The sequence below is a fragment of the Bactrocera latifrons genome, unplaced genomic scaffold (genome assembly GCF_001853355.1).
Source record: "Bactrocera latifrons isolate USDA-ARS-PBARC rearing strain unplaced genomic scaffold, ASM185335v1 scaffold_35, whole genome shotgun sequence".
Taxonomy (NCBI): Eukaryota; Metazoa; Arthropoda; class Insecta; order Diptera; family Tephritidae; genus Bactrocera; species Bactrocera latifrons.
In genome coordinates this window covers 817,821-839,689 of record NW_017536990.1, presented here as the reverse complement: position 1 = coordinate 839,689, position 21,869 = coordinate 817,821, and the positions used below count along the sequence as shown (strand labels likewise).

Sequence of the window (21,869 nt, the reverse complement as noted above, 5' to 3'; positions counted from 1 at the left end):
GCTATTTACTTCTCTTTATAATACTTAAATTTTATTTGTGTTTTTATATTAAATTTTTTTTCTGCGTTTTCATTTTTCATGTATTTGCATACAACTTATGAATTAGCAAATCGGTGTCCAACTGTTGTGTTTTGTGTGACCAGTCATGAGCATAAAGAACGTTTTGTTTGTTTTTATTTTAGTTGGCTTTTGGTTGGCAGAAAGACTAGTTAAATAAGAGGTAGAGAATAATAGATATATGTAAGTACTTAACTGAATTGCAGATTTTAAAGCTTCATCTTAACTAACAGCACTGGATGCCTGTGGGCATCCTAATATTTAAAGCTTTTATACTCATACCGGGACGCAACAACAGCGATTGCTGTACCCAAATGACTTTGGTTGCCGTTGTTGAAAAAGTACAAAGAAATCTGGCTTAAAGTTTAATATCTAAAAAAGAGCAGAACACAATAATTGAACAAAATGCCGTGTAAGTATTCAAATTTATGAGCCCAAATGTAGATTTTTTACAAATTTGAATGGATTAGAATATGTAAAAATTTGTTGTCACATTTTGTCCGGGGTAAGCTTCTAAACTACTAAACCGGATTTAGTAAAGTTTAGAATGCTGGCTTTTTATCCAAATTAAGAGATATGATAGTTTATATCCAAAATAAAATTACATGAATTTAGTAAATTAAGCACATTATGTCCAATTTGATCCAACTCTTAAAGGATAAGATTTTTTATATCTCAACTAAAAATGCATGGTCAGGTTTTGTCCGGGGCATAGTGCAAAACTACTGCACCGATTTGCGTAAAATTTTATCACTCGGTGTTCAGTTTTATCCAACTTAAAAGACAGTATAGTATATAAACTAATTTTATATATTATTCTAAACAATTCATTACTAAAAATACATTTTAACATAGACATATATTCAAAGTTCTAAAAAAAAATATTATTATTATTATTATTAAAGTTTCAGTAAAATGCTAATGAAGAATTGCTGGGATAAATTGGGACTAATTAAGTAGACCTGAATTCTACGTATATACATTTTTTTCTAACAAACTTTTCAAAATTAAAATAGGTATTTTTTGCAATTCCATTCGAAAACAAAATTAGTTATATAACTTTAAATGAAATGATGATCAAAGTTTGGAACAAGCTGGATTGTTCATGCTTCGGATTCCAATGTAAAAAAGTATGAAACATTTACGTATTTCTTAGAAATATTTATCAAGAAATCATTTTTAAGATGGATAAATTCTAAAAGTTTATAATTTGAACAGGAATCGCAATAAATAGAGCAAATACTTAATAATATTATACACATACATATGACCTAACAACAGATTGAACTTAATTTTATCGGTGGAGCTTTTTAAAGGGAAATTATTAAAAAGAAATAGATTACTTTTTAAAAATAATAAATAATTTATTTGCAAGCCATTTAGGCACAGCAAGTAGTAGTTTGTATATCCTCTTTGTCAAAGCGTATACTCTTGATAGTTTTCTGCCCTGCCCATATTATTATAAATATATTTCGGCTTTTAACTTTACAATATTTTCTCAGCATTATACATACATACGGAGTTTTATATGTATGCATGTAAGTACGTCTTCAAGACTTTATTTTTATGATATTCTGCATCAATTGAAGCTCAGCAATATTTTTCTGGTTTAGCACTAATTTGTCGCAATAATTATACCTCTTTTATTTCGCTCAGTTGTAAAATTTGTTAGCTGTCATAAACCATATAGTATATCTACAGTTTATTATAATTAATTGTGAGAAAAGAAATAAAATTATTTATTTTTATTTTTTCCATTTTTATTTTTTTTACAATTACTGCATTTGTAATTAATTGTATTTTTTTTTACAAACTTTCTTGTATGCACCTATGTATGTATGTTGTATGTTGTAAAAAAGTCGTTATGGAACCGATACTAAGAAAAAAATAAATGTAAATAGTTATATATATTTCATAGAAAATTACAATTATTTTATTATAATAAATATCGTAATAATTAAATTTATTCCTTCTACTCGCAATCGTACAATCACTCTTCATCATATTGCCATTGCCAGAGTTAACTTTTGCCAACTTGCTTGTTTGTCTTGCTATTGCTGTACTACTAATGACTATTGTTTGTTTTACAAGTAAATTTAAATAATAGATATTTTTACAAGTATTAATAAAAAATCATCAGTCGCATTCGGGTCCGTCGGAGAAATGGCCGCGCACATCGAGCGCCGACGCTAATTGGAATATAATATGCGACAGTGATGGATGCTCGAGTAACTCATTGGATGGCAATGGTGGTTCGCATCGTGGTCTCATATGACGTCCACGAAAACCACGATGCAATCTCAGTACAACGTCACAGAATACGAAACGTAGTATTAGCGTACGTAAGAAGTCATCACCGAAGAACTGTACGTAAGAAGAGTCTGCAGTGCAAATAATGTTAATCACATACAATCTTATTACCTACACACAAATGAAATAAGTCACATTGCCATACCTATAAAACCTATGCCCTGTTCGATTTCATCGATGCGACAGCGCGTCACAAGTCTTGAAGCCTCTGTTATGAAGCGGTCTACGTGCGATTGGCAGCGCTCCCAATGATGTATGGGCACATCACCGACATTACAGATGTAGCAGAGCGCCGTCAGTGGAGAATGCAGGAACAATGTGAACAGTGAACCATGATGTTGGACATCAGCTGTAAAAAAGTAATTGGAATTATGTGATGAGTACCATGGGTAACATATTTAAGTAGAATATATGATTTGGATCACCTTGGAATGCGGGCGGTACATCCTGCGGTGACATTAATATAACTAATGGTTGGCCAAAGTACCGGGGGATGTGTTGAAAGACAAACGAATTATCCGAATCGATGATAATGAACATTGGTCTTCGTGTGAATGGATACAAGTCTCCGGGATATAAACAATGATTCTCCTTGTAGGACTTCCCTCGGCACGCTATGCCACCTCCTTCGACGCCATCACGCTTGACGCTCGTAGCAAGGCCACCCAATTCATAGCCATCTATAAATTTAATAAAAACAATGGTCACTGAAACAATATTTAACATTTCAGCAGTACAGGTTTTACGATATATTATTCTTTTGATAGAATGGCACAGCGAAAAAATAGGGTTACTACTCAATTTGTCAAAATTTCTATCAGGATAGTTTATATTCTTTCATTCTCGCGGCTTATTGCAACGAACCCTAATCACAATTCCAATATTTTAGACACATCTTTTTTCTTTTGTCCAACATTAGGTCCTCTGTGTATTTCAGAAAGTCCCATCCTGTATTCTCTGTGACCGTTCTACTTCAAACTAGTGACTTCAGAGTGATGTCGAAGTTTATATGCAATGTGTGGTAACTCTGGGACGTTTCCATATAGTTTAAAGAAGAGATAGTTTTCACCACAATGACCACCGAAACCTCTTTAAATACATTATATTATTTAACAACAATGAAAGTAGTCTCTAAAATGTAGTACATGTTCGGCGGATTGCTCACTAAAAAGTTTTACTTGCATGACAAATAGAACCACTTCAGTAAGACACTTTTTCTCACATAAGAAAAGTCTAATCATAATAATTAGGAACTAAAGATTCTGTTACTTACAGTCCTCTGGATGTTTTGTAGTCGAGAAACAACCATCAGCTGACATATATAAGAGTAATGCGCCTCCTGGAGGCAATTCTTTAAATCCACTAGCTAAGAACACCAGAAGTTGACTAATAGAAGGCTTGTATAGTAAATATTTGTGAGGATTGTCTCTATAATGACGGCCATTTTCTAAGTAACCCTTAGAACCTGGAACACCATATGGTGGTATGCGGCTGGCAGCCGGGCTGGCATCGTGCCCGTGCATGCCATGTGTAATGCTCATCGGATGCGTTGATTCCGTTGGTTCCCGTTCGAGCGTTTGTAACATTCTACAACATTAAAAAGAATAAATATTCAACTTTACAACGTTTAGATTAGACTGTATTTGACTTTACCTAAACATGTCCATTGTTAACTCAGAGAACTTCGCCTGTTCGCACGCCGAGCCAACAATGAGTATCTCCTGCAGGCTCAACGTCATGTGCGGCGAACGTTCACATGGTGGCGTCGTTAGCGGCGACAACCTAGAACCGGAACCACTGAATATCAGTTGGTGAAGTCAAGCTATTCTAAAGAGACGGCAGTGTGGGCCCGTGCTTTCACAGAAGAATTGAGAATGTGATGCTATAAATGGTGTGAGTATGTGGGAAGGTGGTGAGTATGTGGAAGTGGGCAGTGGGCGTGCCGATTGTTATACGACACGCACTGAATATGAAAATTGTGGCGAAGGGATTTGCTGGAGTGTGAAGTGAGGTTGTGATTTGACTGATCAACTGACTGAAATGTGTGTGCAAGTGACGCGTTGATCGGTGAGATGGAGTTAACTTAACAACAATAATTATAACAACAACAATGTCATAAGCAATTTACTCGTGAAAACCATAAAACAAGCAGAACAAAATAAAAATCGCATTTCGAGTTCGAAAGTTTCGGCTAAATAAAACAGTTATGCGCTGTAATTATGTAATTATGAATGAATGCATGAAATGTGCTGGCGATTGAGAATGAAAATAATGTATGCATACATGACTTTGATGTTGTTATATGATTGTTTCGGATGTTTCAAGTCTTCTGTGATAAGCACAATAACCTATATATAAATATCGTATCGCTTAAAACAACAAAATGTTATTAATAACCATAAACATAACTTATTTTTAAAGAATATTTCTTTTTTTGTTTTTGTTTTTTTCCAAATCATATTAAAGTTCGAAATTAATATGTAACCAGAGTACCTCCCAAAATAAATATGTACAATTCAACACGCAGTATTATTTTACTCTTTTTTTAGTTAGTTAGTAAGTTAGTTTTTTTAGGTATTAATTAAATTCTATTTCCTCCCACAGAAAGCACGGGCGCGGGCGACGGCGTTTTCACGGCGTCCGTGTTTAATTTTGCGTTTTGGCTCACCTGTGTGAAAGTATGATGGGATTGGAATCCGCATGAAGAACAGCCACTGCAGCTTCAGCTTTTATAAAACCTTTGATCTCTTCTAAAACTAATGACCATTCTAAATGGTCTTCTGGCTCGTAACTGCAATGGAAAATCGATTTTTGGTTGAAATTCTTAGACAATTGTTCAATGAAATATGATATGATTTGCATTTATTCATAATTACGTTGTCGTGTATTCCTGTATTTGCTTTTCCAGTTCCGTCACTAGCTCACGAACCAGCTTCATTTTCTTCAACAGCAAACAAACAACAATAAATCGCGCATAGTAGCGCAACTTCTTCACCATTAAATCGGGCCGATCTTCTTTGATCGCTCGCGAGTAATAAGCCCTACCCCTAATAGCTGCATAAAATTGATAAGCTTCGTTCAGGTAGTTCGTTTCGCTGGTTCTTAAGCTGGGAAATAAAAGAGTAATGATTGTTTATAAATATTTCGATACCGGTATAAAGAATTCCCTAGTTATAAAAACTTGTTTCTGTTAATTTTAAAAGCAAACGCATTTTAGTGTCTTCAGCTTTATGTGTTTTCTAGAAAATAATCGATCGTACGAAAATCTTTCGATACCTCAACATTTTTTCAAGATCTAAAGTCTACATTAATTGTTGTTAACTCGGCTAGAAGAAGAATGAGAAGAAAGTCTACATTCCTGTATGGGAAGCTCTCCATCAATTCCAGCTTGAGGCTACCAGACCACTGCAGCGTCTTCTAATGGAAGGTAGTTGCCATCAAGGCAGCAGCAGCTTCCTTCGGAAAAGTGTACATTTACCCCGATAACCGAGCGACTATTCTGGTTGTGAGATCGCTGGCTGTACGCCCAAATCTAGTATCGACGGAGTGAGGTCACCCTCACCCTTTTATCCGACTGGAAAATAGTCGCTATTCCGATGTCTTTTGAATGCTTGCGCTAAGCCTATGGACCTAAAGAGAACCTGGCTAGTGCTTGTTAACAATCAAAACTTATGCAAATGCGAGAGTTTAATTAAGATCCAACGTTTAGGATCAACCCTATTTACATTTGCCCATGAAAGGAGACGTAGAGGCCATTCAAAAGGCTTGCACCGGCATACTGGCGGCCATACCGGCCAACGAGCCGAAACACTCGTTCGACATGCTTTTGAACAGAGCAAAAAGCGGTATTGAAACAGAAGGACACTATTTTGAATAAAATAATTGATTTTGCAGAAAAAGCCATTTGTTCTTTTTTTTTAAGTCCTGTTTACTTTGGAACGCACCTTGTAAGTAAACGTATTATTCTAAAATTTCTTGGAAATAATATTTTTTCTTAATTTTAATGATTATGTAGAGAAATAAAACTGAATATATAAATATATTCTCAGTATCTATAATTTTGGCTAACTTATGGGTAATAATCGGAAGTGCGAAAAATATATAGAAAGTATAGAAATTATAAAACAAACGATTTTCATGCATTCTAGCAGTTTTAGTGCGTAAAATTGTGGATAAATGGATTTCTGTAACATTCAATATCCACATCTATTACCACACTATGTTCGCAATGTCACGTAAATTACTTAATTTACAAACACATCTTTTGATCTTTTATCTAAGCGTTCTTCTAATAAATTCCAATTTACAATGATCCAAGTGTAATTTGCAAAAACTAATAGAGACTTCTAAGTATGCACCCTAAGTTGCTACTTACTAGTAATGATAATAAAGCTGTCCAATTTTGCTTGCAATTTCGCCTATTTGCCAACGCTTCAGTCCGTATTTCGAGTCCAATACCATGCGATGCTGTTGTTGGAATTTCCATAATTTCGTGTAGACATCAAATGTGCGCCCAAAATATGCCTGCCACTGCCTGTGACCATATTGTGGCAGGTCTCTGCGAAGAAACAATTAAATATTAATATTCAAATTAACTGACCGAATGTATATAAGTTAGCTTACCGGAGTCCGTTGAAGAGTTGCTTAGACTTTTCGAGCAAATGACAAAACTCCAATACTAACTTTCGATCCTGTTCTTCTGTGGATTCCATTTTCACCATACCGTTTCAATTTCTAATGTGTTATGTGTAATATATTAAGGAGCTGAAATGTAATGCCAGGACTTAATAAAATACAAAATATGAATGAGTACAAGTAATTTAGGTAGAGATTAATTGAAATGATATTGGTTCTTAAAAGAAAGGTATAGTTAGCATATAAAAAGCAAGCGGGGTAGGCTTAAGATAAAAACAATTTTTCATTTTTAATACAATATTGTTTCAGTTCTATTTTGTATTATCGCCGTCACCGTACAAAATCAAAAACTCATTGCGCTCTTTCACATTTGTCTACTGAACTATGAAATACTGGCATACCGAATGAATGGGGAAATGCGAATTGCGGTTGTAGTGGCGATGTCTGTGGCATACTTACGAAAGTGATGGCCATCCACAGGGTGTGCGGGGGCCTGCAGCAGATATCTATGAGTGGCACTCACATTGAAAAAGCGATTAAGCACTTGAATGTATCTAATACTCTCAAACATTGCCAATTAAATCGTTCAAAGCAAAATAGTTTTAAGAAGCCGAGCACGTGCGGTGCGGCGCGGTGCGGTGAACATGGTAGACGTCAGTGCTTCAAATAAATAAACTGAATCATCTTTTGATTCAATAAAAGCTGCTGAAGGCATCATCGACGCCAAACTTGGCGGCAACAACACTAGTCCGATATGATCATCATCATTAACAGCAGCTGTTGTATGAATATGCACACACACACATATACACATATACATATGTAGCGAGGTGTTTGCCAACTATGCTCAGACATATGCACATACTTATGTATGTGCTCGTGTGTACTATTAGCTACATATCTGATTGCACTTGAAAGACAACAAAATATGGGAAATAGAAAAAATTGATAATATGAAAAATCTGCACTCAATGACAGGCTGCCAGGGGAATCAATTACATACATATTCGTACACGAGTGAAAGGCGACTTGGCGTAGGTGCTGCTGTAGCGGTAAAAGTGGTGCCAAAGGCACGAGAGGCACAGTGCGGTTAAATGTAGAATATACTAAGTGGCACACTTGACGTGCCAAGGGGAGATGAGGCATCGGCTTTTGGGGTAACTTATCACAAGTATTCGATGATTTTGTTTTATTTTTTATGTTGGATACATCGATAACTGCTTTGTAGTGGTAAATATTTTCGTAATAACAAAAATGTACATAACGGAGAAGAAGCACAAAATACGTCCGAGTATTTTTGCAAGTTAAGGCACTGGTATTTAAATTAGAATGTGAGTGATTCCAAGAAAAATGATATTCAAAGCAAATGCTTACATTTTTGTATTAGAAAAATTTTTCATTTTTTTTTTATTTTAAAGTAGAATTTCTTCCCCCAAATGTGTCTTTTATTTTATGCCAATACAAATTTTATATAAAATTTTTGGTTTTACACATAGTACATCTTGTAATATAAACCTATTTTTGCAAAAAAAAAAATTATAAACAGTACCGAAGTTTAAATACCCTTCACAGATGCATTTTTATAACATAAAATGTTAGAAAATGATCTCTAGCTTGATTTTGACCGATCAGTTTGTATAGCAGCTAAATGCTAAACTAGTGCGATCTGAACAATTTGTCCGGAGATTATACTGTTATCTTCAATAATAACTTGTGTCAAATTTCGTGACGATATCTTGTAAAATAAAGAAATTTTCGATACAACCTTGAGTGATCAGTTTGTATGTCAGCGGTTGCTGTAAGGTACTACGGAACAAGCGCATTTACAAATAAATTAAAATTTTAGTGGTTGAACATTCTTCTTAATTCTCTAAAGAATACAATATGTAAGTTTTCTGATATATAATAAGAAGGCCTCCTATGGTCCTCATAAAATGTGTAAATTAAATTACACAAACACTTTAAATCGCGGTCGCCTAACGCATGTGGAATGATCCATTTGCATTTTGCATGTATGTTTGTATTTAAGTGCACGCCGCTCATTATAGCCCTCAAAACTGTAGCACCTTGTTATTGTGCTACGGGGCCACTATTGACTTACTTATTTTAGCAACATACAAGTGCACCTATTCCATACATATACAAATACACACAACCACACAAAGTTGTAGACATAAAATGTAGAGTAGGCAGAAAGCATAAAAATACTTTTGTAAAAACTACTAATGCGAAAGCACGGAATAAGAGCGAGAAAGTAATACCAAACCCACACATATACACACAGTCATGTCAGACATTAAATTCCATATGTAACAGGAGACTGTGCATGTGTTAATATTAACTCAAGTGCGAACAGCGCGTAACGCGTCATATGCAATGAGGCGAGAAACGGGTGAGAAAATATTAGTAGCCAACTAAAAAATTCAAAAAATAAAAAGCCTTTGCACACAAACAAAACAGTTAAATATGAAATGGGTTAAACCAAAGCTGGTACATTGTAACATTTTCAAAATGTATGTGTCGGTTGCGCTCTTTTAGCTGCCTATGAGAATGAAAAAATTACGTATACGCCATGGATGTCATACGCAGCCGTCCGCAGGGTTACTGCTTTCAAATGCATTGATTTCAAAACACAAAGAAATAGTCTGCACTTGCGTAGAGGTTTTGAACGAAAACTGCTAAATTTGGAGCTTATCTACTTTTGTTGTCAGCAATTGTTGTTTTTATTGCATATATTTTTTAAGCGAATAATTTTAAATATGAAGATTCTTAAATTTTTGAAAGGTTATAATGATTTTTAAATACGGATCAGAATTAATAACATTTTATTATTATAAGCACATTGAAAGATTTGCTATTACCTGCCGAGAGATGATCTATACTAGAAAAACTTGTTTGATGTTGGCCAGAAATTAAGCGCTAACCCAGATGCTGCGTAGCGATCACGCCCACCTTCAACCCCCAGAGAGTTCGAAAAGTTCGATTTTTCTATCATTTTCATGATTAAAGAAGAATATATACTAGCGAATATTCAATTTTTAAATACATACCATTTTCGATTAAATTGAAAGGAAAATTAGGTTTTAATTATTATACATATTGTATATTGTATACCTGGGTTTGATAACTTTTAAAGCGTTTAATTTCCAATACTTAAATTTCTACGGTTTGAGAGCAGGAAATGAAGAAAATCAAAACCAGGCAAACAATAATCACAACTATATGCAGAGATGCGTTGAAAAAGTTCCAACAACAATAACAAATAGTAGTAAATGATGCTTGTACAACAAGTGTACATAGTAACAACAATAACAATAGTGGCTATGAATGCATCTTTATGTATAAATAATGCAGCATTTGGTAGACAGTTTGACAGACTGACAGGGGCGGCTCAAGTTTCCAAAGTTTAGACAGTTTCACCCAGCATCAAATACATGTTTTAAAGGATTAGTGAAAAATTATATCATATTTCACTGATTGAGTTTTATAAGTGTTTAGACTTAAATTGCAATATTAACCTGAACAGCCTATACTAGGTTTGCCACTAAGTTTTGCAACATCCAGAAAGAAACTTCGAAGAAGTTCGTCCGCCTGCACATACGCGAACTAATCCCTCAGTATTTTAACAAACGATCTGAAATTTTGCACACGTTTCTTTCACCACAAGAATTATTATTAATTATTTGTCATAATCAGCGCACTTTAGCAGCTGCCTTACAAAATTACTGATCAAATCAAGTTTTTGTATGAAAAAATTAAATAGATATCTTCACGAAATCCGCCATAGATTCTTGTTCAAGTCACCGATACAATCTCCAAAAATATTGCTCAGATTGGACAACTATAGCATATAGCTGCCTTTCATAGTGACCAATCAATATCAAGATAACGATCCTTCTCGCTATTTTACGCTTTAAAGAATACACCTATGAAAGGTATTATTGTAAATAAAGAAAAGTAAAAAAAAGAAAGTCTATAAGAGAGTTAATAGCTTAAAGTTACCTATAATTGTTATTAGTTATATCCCCTATGGAAATACTATAAGCGTAGTTCTAATATATTTATTTATTTTGTATGTGAATATTTTATATACGAATTACATAAATACATATGTATAATCAAATTGACATTGTGGTAGATACACTCCAAAACGCACAATATTCACTCGTCTCGTACTACATTTATCATTCACTGGGAACATCTCATCAATTCATTAACCTGCACAATCATACTTATACATATATGCATATACATATACATATAAGTATTTGTACAAGTATTTGCTTACTGCCTTTCAATTGCTTTAGAACAACAAACAGCAAATGTCGACAAACCCAGACGAATGCTCCGCCATCGTTCTCGTCGCCGACGCATAGAGCATGCCTCCAACCCTAAATAAACTTCATAGAGTATTTTTCTATTTCTATAGTGGGAAGCTGCTCAAAGTAGTGAATCAAATGAAGAAAAAAACACCAAAAAATAAATAAAAACCCATATAGGTATATAGCATATCACTGGGTGCATATATAGCAAGAGTCAGAATAAATGTAGTCTAACGAGCAGCGAGAGATCGCTGAATAGTTGGCGAATCGAAAAACTCATATTCGCACTTGCTGCTCATCAACATGTTCGTTACATCGCATTTCAAACCAGCGGGCGCGCCTCAAACTATGCAGCATTTTTCAAAAGCTACTCCCCCACATACATATTCATATAAATATCTAACTTATTTATTTCCAAATGTATATTTGGTTCACCTCTTTATATTTTTGAACTATTTGCAGGTACTTTTTATGCACGTGTGTGTATACATATATGCTGCTGGATTTGTTTAAGTGCTTTTTCAACCTGTGCTCTGCATATACTATACAGATATACAATTGGCTACCCTCTGAAATAAAACTACGGCGCTTTAACCTGCAACAGGCTATAAATAAAATCATCATTTAGTCTGCTGAATTGCTTAAATTTTGAGCGGCGTCCTTGTCTACTGTTCTGCAGTCTACCACATCTTAAGTCATTGTCTACATCTGCCTTTCATTCGCTTGCCCAGTTAGTTTAACGGTTTTTGTGCAAATAGCAAGGCTTTCAAAATTTTCTTATTATATATTATATAGTATTATCGTCGACCAAACTACTAGTTACATATGTACATTTCCAACGGTCGCGAACCGTACGTTCGCACGCATTTAAATTTTAAAAAACAAGGAAAACATAAATTTGTCTTAATTTTTGTTTTATGTTTCGATAGGATTTTGCTAGGTCTTTCCTTAGTGCAAAAAGTAGGATCTTTCGATTTTTATTTTTTAATATGTTAACAAGAAACATGCGGGCGCGAACGTACGAATAAAGGAAGTTGATTTTGGCTGCAACTAGAAAAACGCAAAAAATAGCGAAATGGAGCTAAATATTCTAAAAGGATTACTTATATTAAATTGGAATGAAGTAACTTCTCCTAACTAATTGCACGCTGAAATTTTTCCATTGGTTTTTTATTTATAATGTTGAGTAACGGTCGCGAACGTACGATTTTTCCATCAAGTTTTTATTTGGATTTTGGAACCCTTTATTAAATAAAGCAAACTTTTATTGATTGAAAAGATATAAACATATATAAAGCACAAGAAATATGTATTTAATATTGTTATATTTTGAATAGACCGTACGAGCAGTTCGTAGCTCAAGATTTTCGTAGTAGGAAACCGAATGCACCATTCTGATACCTGCATTTTCGGTTATTCCTTAATTTTCGTAAAAAGTAAAGTAAAGAGAATGCATCGTTTAAAACGACATTTTTTGTTCTCGTAATTGCCAGATTTTTCTTTTCACAACTGCTCCAACGCCATCGATTGCACCTTTACCATATGACGTTGCAAAATAGTTCCACTCAAGTTTTTACAACCAAATTCGGCCAGTAAATCAGGTAAACTCCAAGTAATAAACTTATTTTTAAATTGACTGCTACTTCCGTCCGAGAAAACGAAAATACTCTCAAATTTGCCATGCTGTTTTTTTATCTCTTGAATAAGCTTCGTTATGAAAACTTGAACATCGATTTTGCTGTGATGTAAACTATCACTAATTTCTGCAAACGACTTAGTTTCATTAAACATCCAAGCTACGCAAGTAAAAATGGAAACTTGCCTATAGTTGAAATGTGCGCTTTGAATTTCATTTTGACACACCACCCTATAATTTTCCGTAAAATCTATTTGTAGGACAAGTATAACAGTTCCTTACGTTTTCAAAATAATTTTGTTGTACTCACTTTACAATGAAATGTTGCTTGAAAATTGGCAGTTGAACTTGTAGTTCATGGAGCAAGTGCGATAACGCAGCAACAGTGTAAGTCAAAACTACACGATCGCCCAATTTCCTCCAGTACTGCCATTTAACATTTGCGTCCATTTTTGACAAGTGTTTTAGCGGCACAATATCTTTTACATCTTTTTTACACTTTTCGCAATCGTTTGTCGTACAATTTTCATTTTCGATATTGCAACAAACTAATTTTAAGAAAGTTTCGAAGCCTTCGGAAAAACATTCTATAACTGTCGCACAGCCCATTAACAAAAAACTGAAATTGGCGTGACGCATGCATACATACATGTTGTGTGGCATTTTGCTCGAAAGTTGTACATTTCTTGGACGACATTCGAAAAATCGTGATTTACTTACGCTTTTCGCAATTGCATCTTTTTTATAAACCTCGTAAACTTCCTAAGCATAAAACGCTTAGCACCAATTTTCCCATCAACAATGAGTGTATCCCTTTTTCCTGTAGCCTGAGCGCTGATATCTTCACGCAAACAAATTTCTTTCGCCAATTTTAATTTTGTTTCCAATTCTAAGTCACTTTCAAATGTACGAGTATTTTTTCTTTACAATTTGTTGGTTCGATATACTTTTTATGCAGTGCAGCAATGACTTCCGCTTTCTTTGCCAAGTCTCTTGGCAATGCATTTTCAGCTTTCTTTAGGTCTTTSCCCAATGTTTGTTTGCAAGTATAAGTAATATGTTCTTCTCCTTGTCTACTGTAATTTTATTATTTTTTTTTTKTGACGGTATATTTTCAACCTCTCACGTTCTTTTAACAGCTTGTTGTTTTTTGGCAATTTCGATAGTTCTGAGCGGCGTTTTCTCATTCTTTCAACTGCTTTTTCACGATATTTTTTATCTTTTCGGGATCGCTTTTGATTTTGTCTAAGTACACCTGATGTTTGACCTTTTGCGATTTAGCACATTTTTTACCCATTTTTATAAATAAATATAAATATGTGCGTATTAAAATAATAATTAAAATATGTACTTGTTTAGAAACAAATCAATACTTACGGTCGCAAACTTACGAAATTTTGAAAATCGAAATAAAAAAATTTTTGATTACGGATGCTTAACTTGCTTTAATCGTGTTTTTTTAGGCACCTGTTTGCATTCAATGTGAGGTAATAGCAATAAATGACGTTTTTGGTCGCCAACGTACGATTAGATCATAGATAATAAGCAAAATAAAAATGTTACCGTTATTCGATTTTTGTTTGGCCTCTTTGCATTTTTCTCTTCTTATTTGGTATTAATAAAGAGATTTTGTGGAAAAGTACAACCATAACATAAGTTATTCATATAAAATAACTCAAGAGAAAAAATACTTGTAGAGTAGCTCAAAGTAAAAACAAATAAGTTTTCAGGTTTCAGGTCAAATTTTTCATGAAAATACCAGAGAGAGGTTATGAAAACATTATATTCAAAAAATTTCAACATCTTTGTAAAATCTTATTAAAAAAAAATTTTATCTTTATTAACATTTTAATTTTTGGTCCTGGTTGACGATTCTTTGGAAATGTATGTATTGCACACAAACTCAAAAAGTCCACCAACGTTGGTGCTCCATAAATCCGTGAAAAACATTTATTTTTAGATAACTACTCTTCCACACTTTGTTCCTCAAAAATATGGACTAATTTATATTTTATACTCTCGCAAAATGATTCATAGGGTATAATAGTTTTGTTCTCTTAACGGTTGTGTGTCCTTACACTTTATTAGATTTATTTTTGACAATCCGCAATCACTTCAAAGCAATGTTCACATCATTTCTTTCTGACATTTCTTAATACGGTATGAAAACGGCTGAAATAATGCAATTATAAACGTGATTTTTAAATTTCCGTTTGAGTTCGGTTAATGTCTAAAATTAAACTAATGAATTATCTTAGATATACTTGGCAAAGTCTTTCACTCCATTTCATTCCATGAATTAGTACAGCCCGCATATACTACATATATACTAAATAATATTTATCGATATTCCAGGTGATTTTATGCCAAATACGTTATTGTCAATTATCTTAATTACGATTGACACATTTTTGTGAACTGGTGTAAGGGAAGACCTTTCCCTAGCCACAATAGTATAGTGATTTTCGACCCAACAATTGACCTTGAGCGGAATATAATTTTGAATATCTGAGATATTTTATTAGCATAATGTGAGTATGTTATATAATATTCGGTTCCAACCGAACTTACTTGTTCCTTATTTGTTATTTGTATACTTTTTTTTAATTAAGAAACACGCTCTAATTGAGTTCATATTCATTATTCAGGTTATTAATTATATTATTTGTGGATAATGCACGTAGTTCGATAAGAAGCTTTCTATATCAGTTTATACATGCATACCGGTGTATATGTACATATGGGTATCTATATATTGCGCACATCGATCCAAAAATAGGTTAATTTTACGCGCTCAAATGAATTAAATCCTTAAATATACTCATATATATTAAAATCTCTACAGCAGAAAGAGTTGAAAGGACTTGTTACTGTTTATAGTGGTTGTGTCAGCCTTTTCATTATTGAAAAGTGAGAAATTTTTGTCACATGCAAGTTTACACTGACACAATACATATGCATAAAATGCATATAACGGTATAAAGAGAAATTAACCTACATTGAAATTTATTTGTGTGCTAATAAAGGAAAGTTTTTTTCAGTATTATGTTTATGTACATATTAGGGAGTTAGTTTAGAAGCCCTTTATATACATTAATAGTATATAATTTTATTACACAAACAATTTCCATGTTTATCGTGCGCATTTAATGGTTGTCTTAAAGGTAATTATTATAATTATTTGAGCGAATTACTCGGATGTATGTATATATGTATGTACCGCTATACAAAAATTTTTGACACGCAATAAATATATTACATTATTTATTTGCTAATGAAGTCATAACATTTGCAAAACAAAACAAGTAAAGAATGCTAATTTCGGGTGCAACCAACTATTTTATACTTTGGCAACTTTGAAGAACAATGCCAGGGAATGCCTTAAGGTGGAAAATGTCAACCAAAGGATCGGAATCCAAGCAATTTTATATACACATGTATGACTTACACACTGACCGACATATTCGGCATAAGATTTGTTATAAAAATGGAAATCACTATACGTAGTAAATGTTAATGGGGGGTAGTATCGACCCAATTTTATCCACATACTCAAAAAATGTTTCCTGCGTTTCATTAAGGTACCTTACGTATAATCACCAATCATATGGAACAAAGTCAAGTGGATGTTTGAAAACCTTGGTAATAGTTATATGGGACCTAGGTGAAGTTTTCGCCCAATTTTATCTCTTTTAAGTACAATGATATACTGTTATGATTAAAACATGTTATGAAATTTTCATTGGGATAACTAAAATATTGGTCGATATAACCAGCAAAAAGTCACCCGGAAGTGGGGTCTCAGGGAAGCGGTGACCCGATTCAACCCATTCTTTACTATTGTCGGGAAAGGATTCTGTCTGAATTTCAATTGTATGTCTCCCGCATTGATCGATATTTGCAGGCATGGTTGTAGTCCGATTTCTCACATTTTCGCACTGTGACGTAGGAATACAGGTATGAGAAAAATGCAAAGTACCTAATATGATATTATGAATGATGTGTGATATCAACAAAATATGGGCGGTGCCACGCTTATCATCCAATTTTCACAACAGCTCCCATAAAGCCCTCTCATACCATCTCGGAGGTAAAATTTAATGTCTCTGGTGCAATTAGTCATTAGATTTATTGCGTTTTAGTTGTTTTGAACAGGACCGTTATATGGGGGGTAACCGGGGTTATTTTAACACTGTTATTTGGTTCTTATAATATTTGGGCTGAGAAAATTTCGTTGTTCTAGCCTTAGTGGTTTAGGGGATATGTACATTAAACTTATTATCACAGGTGGTCCTTGCTACTGCGATCGCTAGTTTTGCTATATATCCATAGTCTGTGCTAAGCTAAAGCACTTTATATGCTTTCGTTAATGGCGTTTTGTGGGCGTGAACAGAACGGCCAGAAGATTTCCTTTTATGGTAACGGCTAGCGACTAGAGGATTTTATTACGGCTATGTATGCGGAGTAGAGAATTATAGGTTTTCAGGTTATTTTCTAAAATCTTAGTCGGAATTTCAATATCATATCGATTTGATATAAAGATCTACTTATATCATTCTTTCTTTTTTTCTGGTGTTTGCGAGAGTTTTGAGATAAAAAAATTAAACATAAACCTAACCTAATAATTTTGTTCTCGAAATAGTACGAATGATTGCTGACCGCTCAGATATTTCACGATACACTTATTCAGCCCTAGAGAGAGGATCATCGTTGTCCAACACTACTAAGATAGTCCTTTTGGTTTAGGCCATGAACTATCCACGCGTTTATGACGATACTTGATGTTGGAATGGGGTATTCATAAACGGTTTGGTAAACTTTAAGAAATTTTAATGATAAGCAATTTAATAAGAATTTGGATTTATTAAAAATCAATACACAAAATACCGAGCTTTAAGCATTAGTCAGACATTCAATAGACACATTCACGATGACTACATATGGATGGCGGTATAAAACTATAATATCCTAGTTCTTTAAGAAGCATGGGAAATATTAATCTATTGTGAAGCTCAAATTTCAATACTAATAATGAGGGTAATTAAATTAGATTAGATTTTAGACAGAATACAACTTCCACAGTTATTTATGGATTTCCGAACACCTGCTTGGTAATCATGGCTCTCAACAGAATTAATGTTGCATACAAGCGATCAGAAGTTATAAAAGTGCATTCACTTATTGTTACAATCGCTGTTGATGATTACCATATATTTCTAAAGCAAATAAATATTTCAACGTTGCTTTTTCAGAGTGTGTAAGTGGTGTAAGAAACTTTCATTCACTATTAATTCTTTTCCAAGAATACATTTTTTTAATTGCTCAGCATTCGAAAACTGCCAGCAATTAACACATTTCATACACACACACTTACCTTAGTAATGTAACAGGTTTTTAGCTTTCGATTTAATTATAGCTGGTATTTAATTCAATAATAGAAATTAAGTGACGCAATTCAGCGAATACGAAATGAAGAGTTTGCGGTTATACTACACTATAATAATATACCCGACCTTACTGGTAGTAGGACGAGGTATAAAAAAAATAATCTCTAAAAAATAAAATATTCCATAATGAAAAAATATCATTGTCTCATTAAAAAGGGAAAAGGCGATAACTTCGCCCAAACAGGTGTATTTCTTATAGTTAGCATAAGAGGCTATAAAAAGATCTTTATTTTGATTTTGATCGGTCTGTTTGTATAACAGATTTATGTTATAGCGATCTGAATAATATGTCCCGAGATTTTCCCTTTGCCCAGGATAATATCGATGTCAAATTTCGTGAAGATATCTGGTAAAAAAAAGTTTTCCTTGACTTGATTTTCATCGGTTATTTTGTATGGCATCCAGATGTATACATATGTATGTACTTTTCATTTTAATTTTGAAGATACGCTAGATGATTGCCGAATATGTGCATCGACGAATATTCGAGTATAAATAATATGTAAATAAGCTTTTACACTTTCACATACACGCACACAAACATATTTATATATAAATTATTTATAGAGTTGTGTACGTTTAAAGTTATGTATGCGGAAATACAAATGCAGTGGCCTACTTTTAAGGTGCCAAGGCGGTGATTCTGTTTTTTTGTGGTTGTGATGCTGAAAAGGACCTCAATGTGCTCATTTGCATACGTATGTACATACAACGTCATAAATAGTTGATTTTTAAACATTCTTTCTAAATATATAAAGTGTTTAAATTTTATATATTATCTCTTTTTATACATATAGAGATTATATTAGACTATATTTCTGATTTAATTTGTATTAATGTGGAATTAGATCACTCACTCTACACGCGTATTTTGCTTAATTTAATGATTTAGATTTTTTACTTGTGTTACTTTAGAACTTTTGTTTATTTGTCGTTAGTTCCGCCTTTCATTGTGATCTGCATCACTTGTTTAACCCTTTATTACTCGTATTTATTTTCTTTTACCTTTTTACGATTTTTTATATTGCATTAGCAATCAATTCAATTAACACTTTTATTCACTACTCATAAGTAGTTTTATGTACGTAAAGACACACACGCATTCTCATGAACTTACCATGCTTATTGACCTAGCCTAATTTATTAAACATTTATAAATATTTGCTTTTGACACGATTTGACAGCCAACATTTTCGTAAAGCCACTCAAGCAACTACTCTCCACATACGCACCTCGCTCACAACTCATTGGACAACTATACGAATTTCTTGTTTTACTTCCGCATCTGCATTTAGCATCGGCACACGTTCTACTGGCGATAACGGCATTGCTGCGATTCCGATTCGAGCTCGTGAAGGCATCGTAGTGGAAATATGCATATTTACCCCTGCAACACGAACTGATTTTCAGAGCTTCATTCAACGAATTTAACTAAACAGAAATCACACATGCACATATAGCCATATACGTATGTGAGTGGAAGTGACATATTGACCTTTGACAAAGTAATCGAATATGCTGCACGCACTAAACGAGGTAATTATCGCTATTTAATATTAATGGATGCGAAGATGGGTTGATTAAAAATAAAAAGCAGCTAAAACTCATGGAAAATTTACACAAATCTTTTTTTCGCTTCTAAACACAGGCAAACACAAAACTTGATCACTGCAACCACGCACAGAGTCACCGTGCCGTTGCTGGCGCCTACGAGTCCTGCGCGTGCACGCGACAAGCTCACAGACAAACACTCGCACTCCACAAACCACAAGCCGCGTATGTCCAAGCATGTGTGTGTATGTATTGTAGTTAATACGGAAGCATTTCCAAACACGTTTGTACCTTGTTGTGAAACCGCAGCTCATTGTGTTGTCGTTTTTTTGCTCTTCGCCATTATCCTTAGCGCCGCTGCCGCTGAGCAGTTGCCACTCCGCGGCGAGTTGTTGTTGTTGCTGTTTCTGCTGCTGTTGCTGCTGCTGTTTTCGTATTTATCTTTGAATTCAATTCGTCTTCTGCACTTGAATGCCTTTTCGTCGTCGTTGTCTTTTCGCATGAATTCTGCTATTTTCGGATTACTTTGACTTAACGTGACTTCGCTGTTTCACACTTTGCCGCGCTTGTCACTGCTTTGCTTGTGTTTAAGGTCCTTACATGTCCTGCACGCCAGACAGACTCACCTACACATGCTCGCATATCAAATCTGCAGTGTGCTTTTAGGCGTGATACATATATAATTAAAATTTTTTTGCAATGACCATTGTTCACACATACGTCACGATATCACAGCGACATTAAACACCCACATGTTTTACTTCGCTTTGCGGTAAAACAATTTCGGCCCGTTGTTCCATTCCGTTGATGAGAGCACACTTCGAGGCATCGCTTCAAACAATAAATTCATAGCATTTGCCCGATTAATTTGGATTTTTTCCAAACCTAATCGCAGAGTTTTATTCAAAACTGGAAGTAAATCGGCATTCGCGGCATTTTAGTGAGTCTACGAATAGCGTTTTGTCGCGCTTAACGATGGTCGATTTACGGCGACTCCCCTTGTGCCCTGCTGCCGTTCTACTCGCGTTCGCCTGACCAATTTCGCGTTACTGGCTCGGACCCGTCCTCGAACTCGGACTCGAAATGTGTGCCTTTTTAGTCGCAGCTTTTGCTTGTACTGCTGCCGTTCAAATTTTGACATATGTTCGTATGTGCGGATTTGCCGGTTCTGCGGTGCTCTTTCGTTCGGTGTTCGCTTTTTCTTCCTTGTGTAACTGTTGTTGTTGTTGTTGTTGTTGTTGTTGGTAACTCACTATTTCACACTGACTAGCTACTTGGCCTGTCAAATTTTTCATCATCAATATATCAACTTTTCATCGTTATTTTGAATGAAATTTCTATCGTTTTTATTGGCTACACGTTTACACTAAATGATGAATTGGTTTTCATTACTTTAAAACTAGTTTACTAGCAATTATTTGATGATTTTTTCCTATTTAAAATTGTGCTCACTTACGTCTACGTATTGTTTCGATATTGAACTTTTTCGGATTTACATTTTTAACGAAGGGTGGTTTATTGATTTTTTACACACCGTCCACACCACAACGACCTAACTATAAGTATGCGCATGCGCAGTGAGCACTGTGCGCAGGAAGTGCTGAGCATTTCGCCAACAATTTGGTTGCTGAGGGTAATTTCCTAGTTTTTGAGTGGGCGCTGCTTTATCGCTCGCAGTGAGTATTGTACTAAGCTTACGTTTCCCAAAGTAAATGCAGATATTTCAAAATCGTTTATTACTCACCCCATTACAATTACAACAGGGTTCACCAAATGTCATAGAAATATATTTTCAGAGTTCCACTTTTACAAAAATAAACGACGAATGTGTTTAAAGGAAAACTGCTTGTATTTACTTTTTCAACAGTTTATTTAATAGTTAAATAATAATATTAAAAAAAAATATAAAAA

General features: G+C 34.2%; 2 protein-coding genes across 5 annotated transcripts; both read right to left on the bottom strand.

Moving 5' to 3' along the window:
* Window positions 1-1,876: 1,876 nt before the first annotated feature.
* Window positions 1,877-21,618, bottom strand: LOC108971677 (protein SCAI). Of its 3 annotated transcripts, none has more exons than XM_018937920.1 (10): window positions 20,250-21,618; window positions 6,991-7,131; window positions 6,743-6,925; window positions 5,244-5,474; window positions 5,036-5,158; window positions 4,021-4,164; window positions 3,641-3,954; window positions 2,793-3,047; window positions 2,513-2,716; window positions 1,877-2,438 (listed from the first exon to the last, which is right to left on the bottom strand). In XM_018937920.1, the coding sequence occupies exons 2-10, from the start codon at window positions 7,086-7,088 to the stop codon at window positions 2,194-2,196; spliced, it is 1,797 nt and encodes a 598-aa protein (XP_018793465.1). In that variant the 5' UTR covers window positions 7,089-7,131; window positions 20,250-21,618; the 3' UTR covers window positions 1,877-2,193. The 3 variants fall into 3 exon arrangements, with proteins under 3 accessions (XP_018793465.1, XP_018793468.1, XP_018793467.1); XM_018937923.1 differs by having other exon boundaries at window positions 4,021-4,149; XM_018937922.1 differs by lacking the exon at window positions 20,250-21,618 and adding an exon at window positions 19,640-19,753.
* LOC108971678 lies at window positions 12,606-14,434 on the bottom strand. 2 transcript variants are annotated; one of them, XM_018937924.1, is made up of 3 exons: window positions 14,338-14,434; window positions 13,271-14,227; window positions 12,606-13,191 (listed from the first exon to the last, which is right to left on the bottom strand). In XM_018937924.1, the coding sequence occupies exons 2-3, from the start codon at window positions 13,621-13,623 to the stop codon at window positions 12,828-12,830; spliced, it is 717 nt and encodes a 238-aa protein (XP_018793469.1). In that variant the 5' UTR covers window positions 13,624-14,227; window positions 14,338-14,434; the 3' UTR covers window positions 12,606-12,827. The 2 variants fall into 2 exon arrangements, with proteins under 2 accessions (XP_018793469.1, XP_018793470.1); XM_018937925.1 differs by lacking the exon at window positions 14,338-14,434 and having other exon boundaries at window positions 12,606-13,087; window positions 13,147-13,191; window positions 13,271-14,316.
* Window positions 21,619-21,869: the final 251 nt, after the last annotated feature.

Coding starts and splice junctions, on each gene's coding strand:
- LOC108971677 (XM_018937920.1), bottom strand. CDS start 7,088: ATGGTGAAAATGGAATCCACAGAAGAACAGGATCGAAAGTTAGTATTG. Junction 2,717..2,792: donor TGTACCGCCCGCATTCCAAG/GTGATCCAAATC, acceptor ACTTTTTTACAG/CTGATGTCCAACATCATGGT. Junction 2,439..2,512: donor ACAGGGCATAGGTTTTATAG/GTATGGCAATGT, acceptor TTTGCACTGCAG/ACTCTTCTTACGTACAGTTC.
- LOC108971678 (XM_018937924.1), bottom strand. CDS start 13,623: ATGCCACACAACATGTATGTATGCATGCGTCACGCCAATTTCAGTTTT. Junction 13,192..13,270: donor AAGCAACATTTCATTGTAAA/GTGAGTACAACA, acceptor GGAAAATTATAG/GGTGGTGTGTCAAAATGAAA.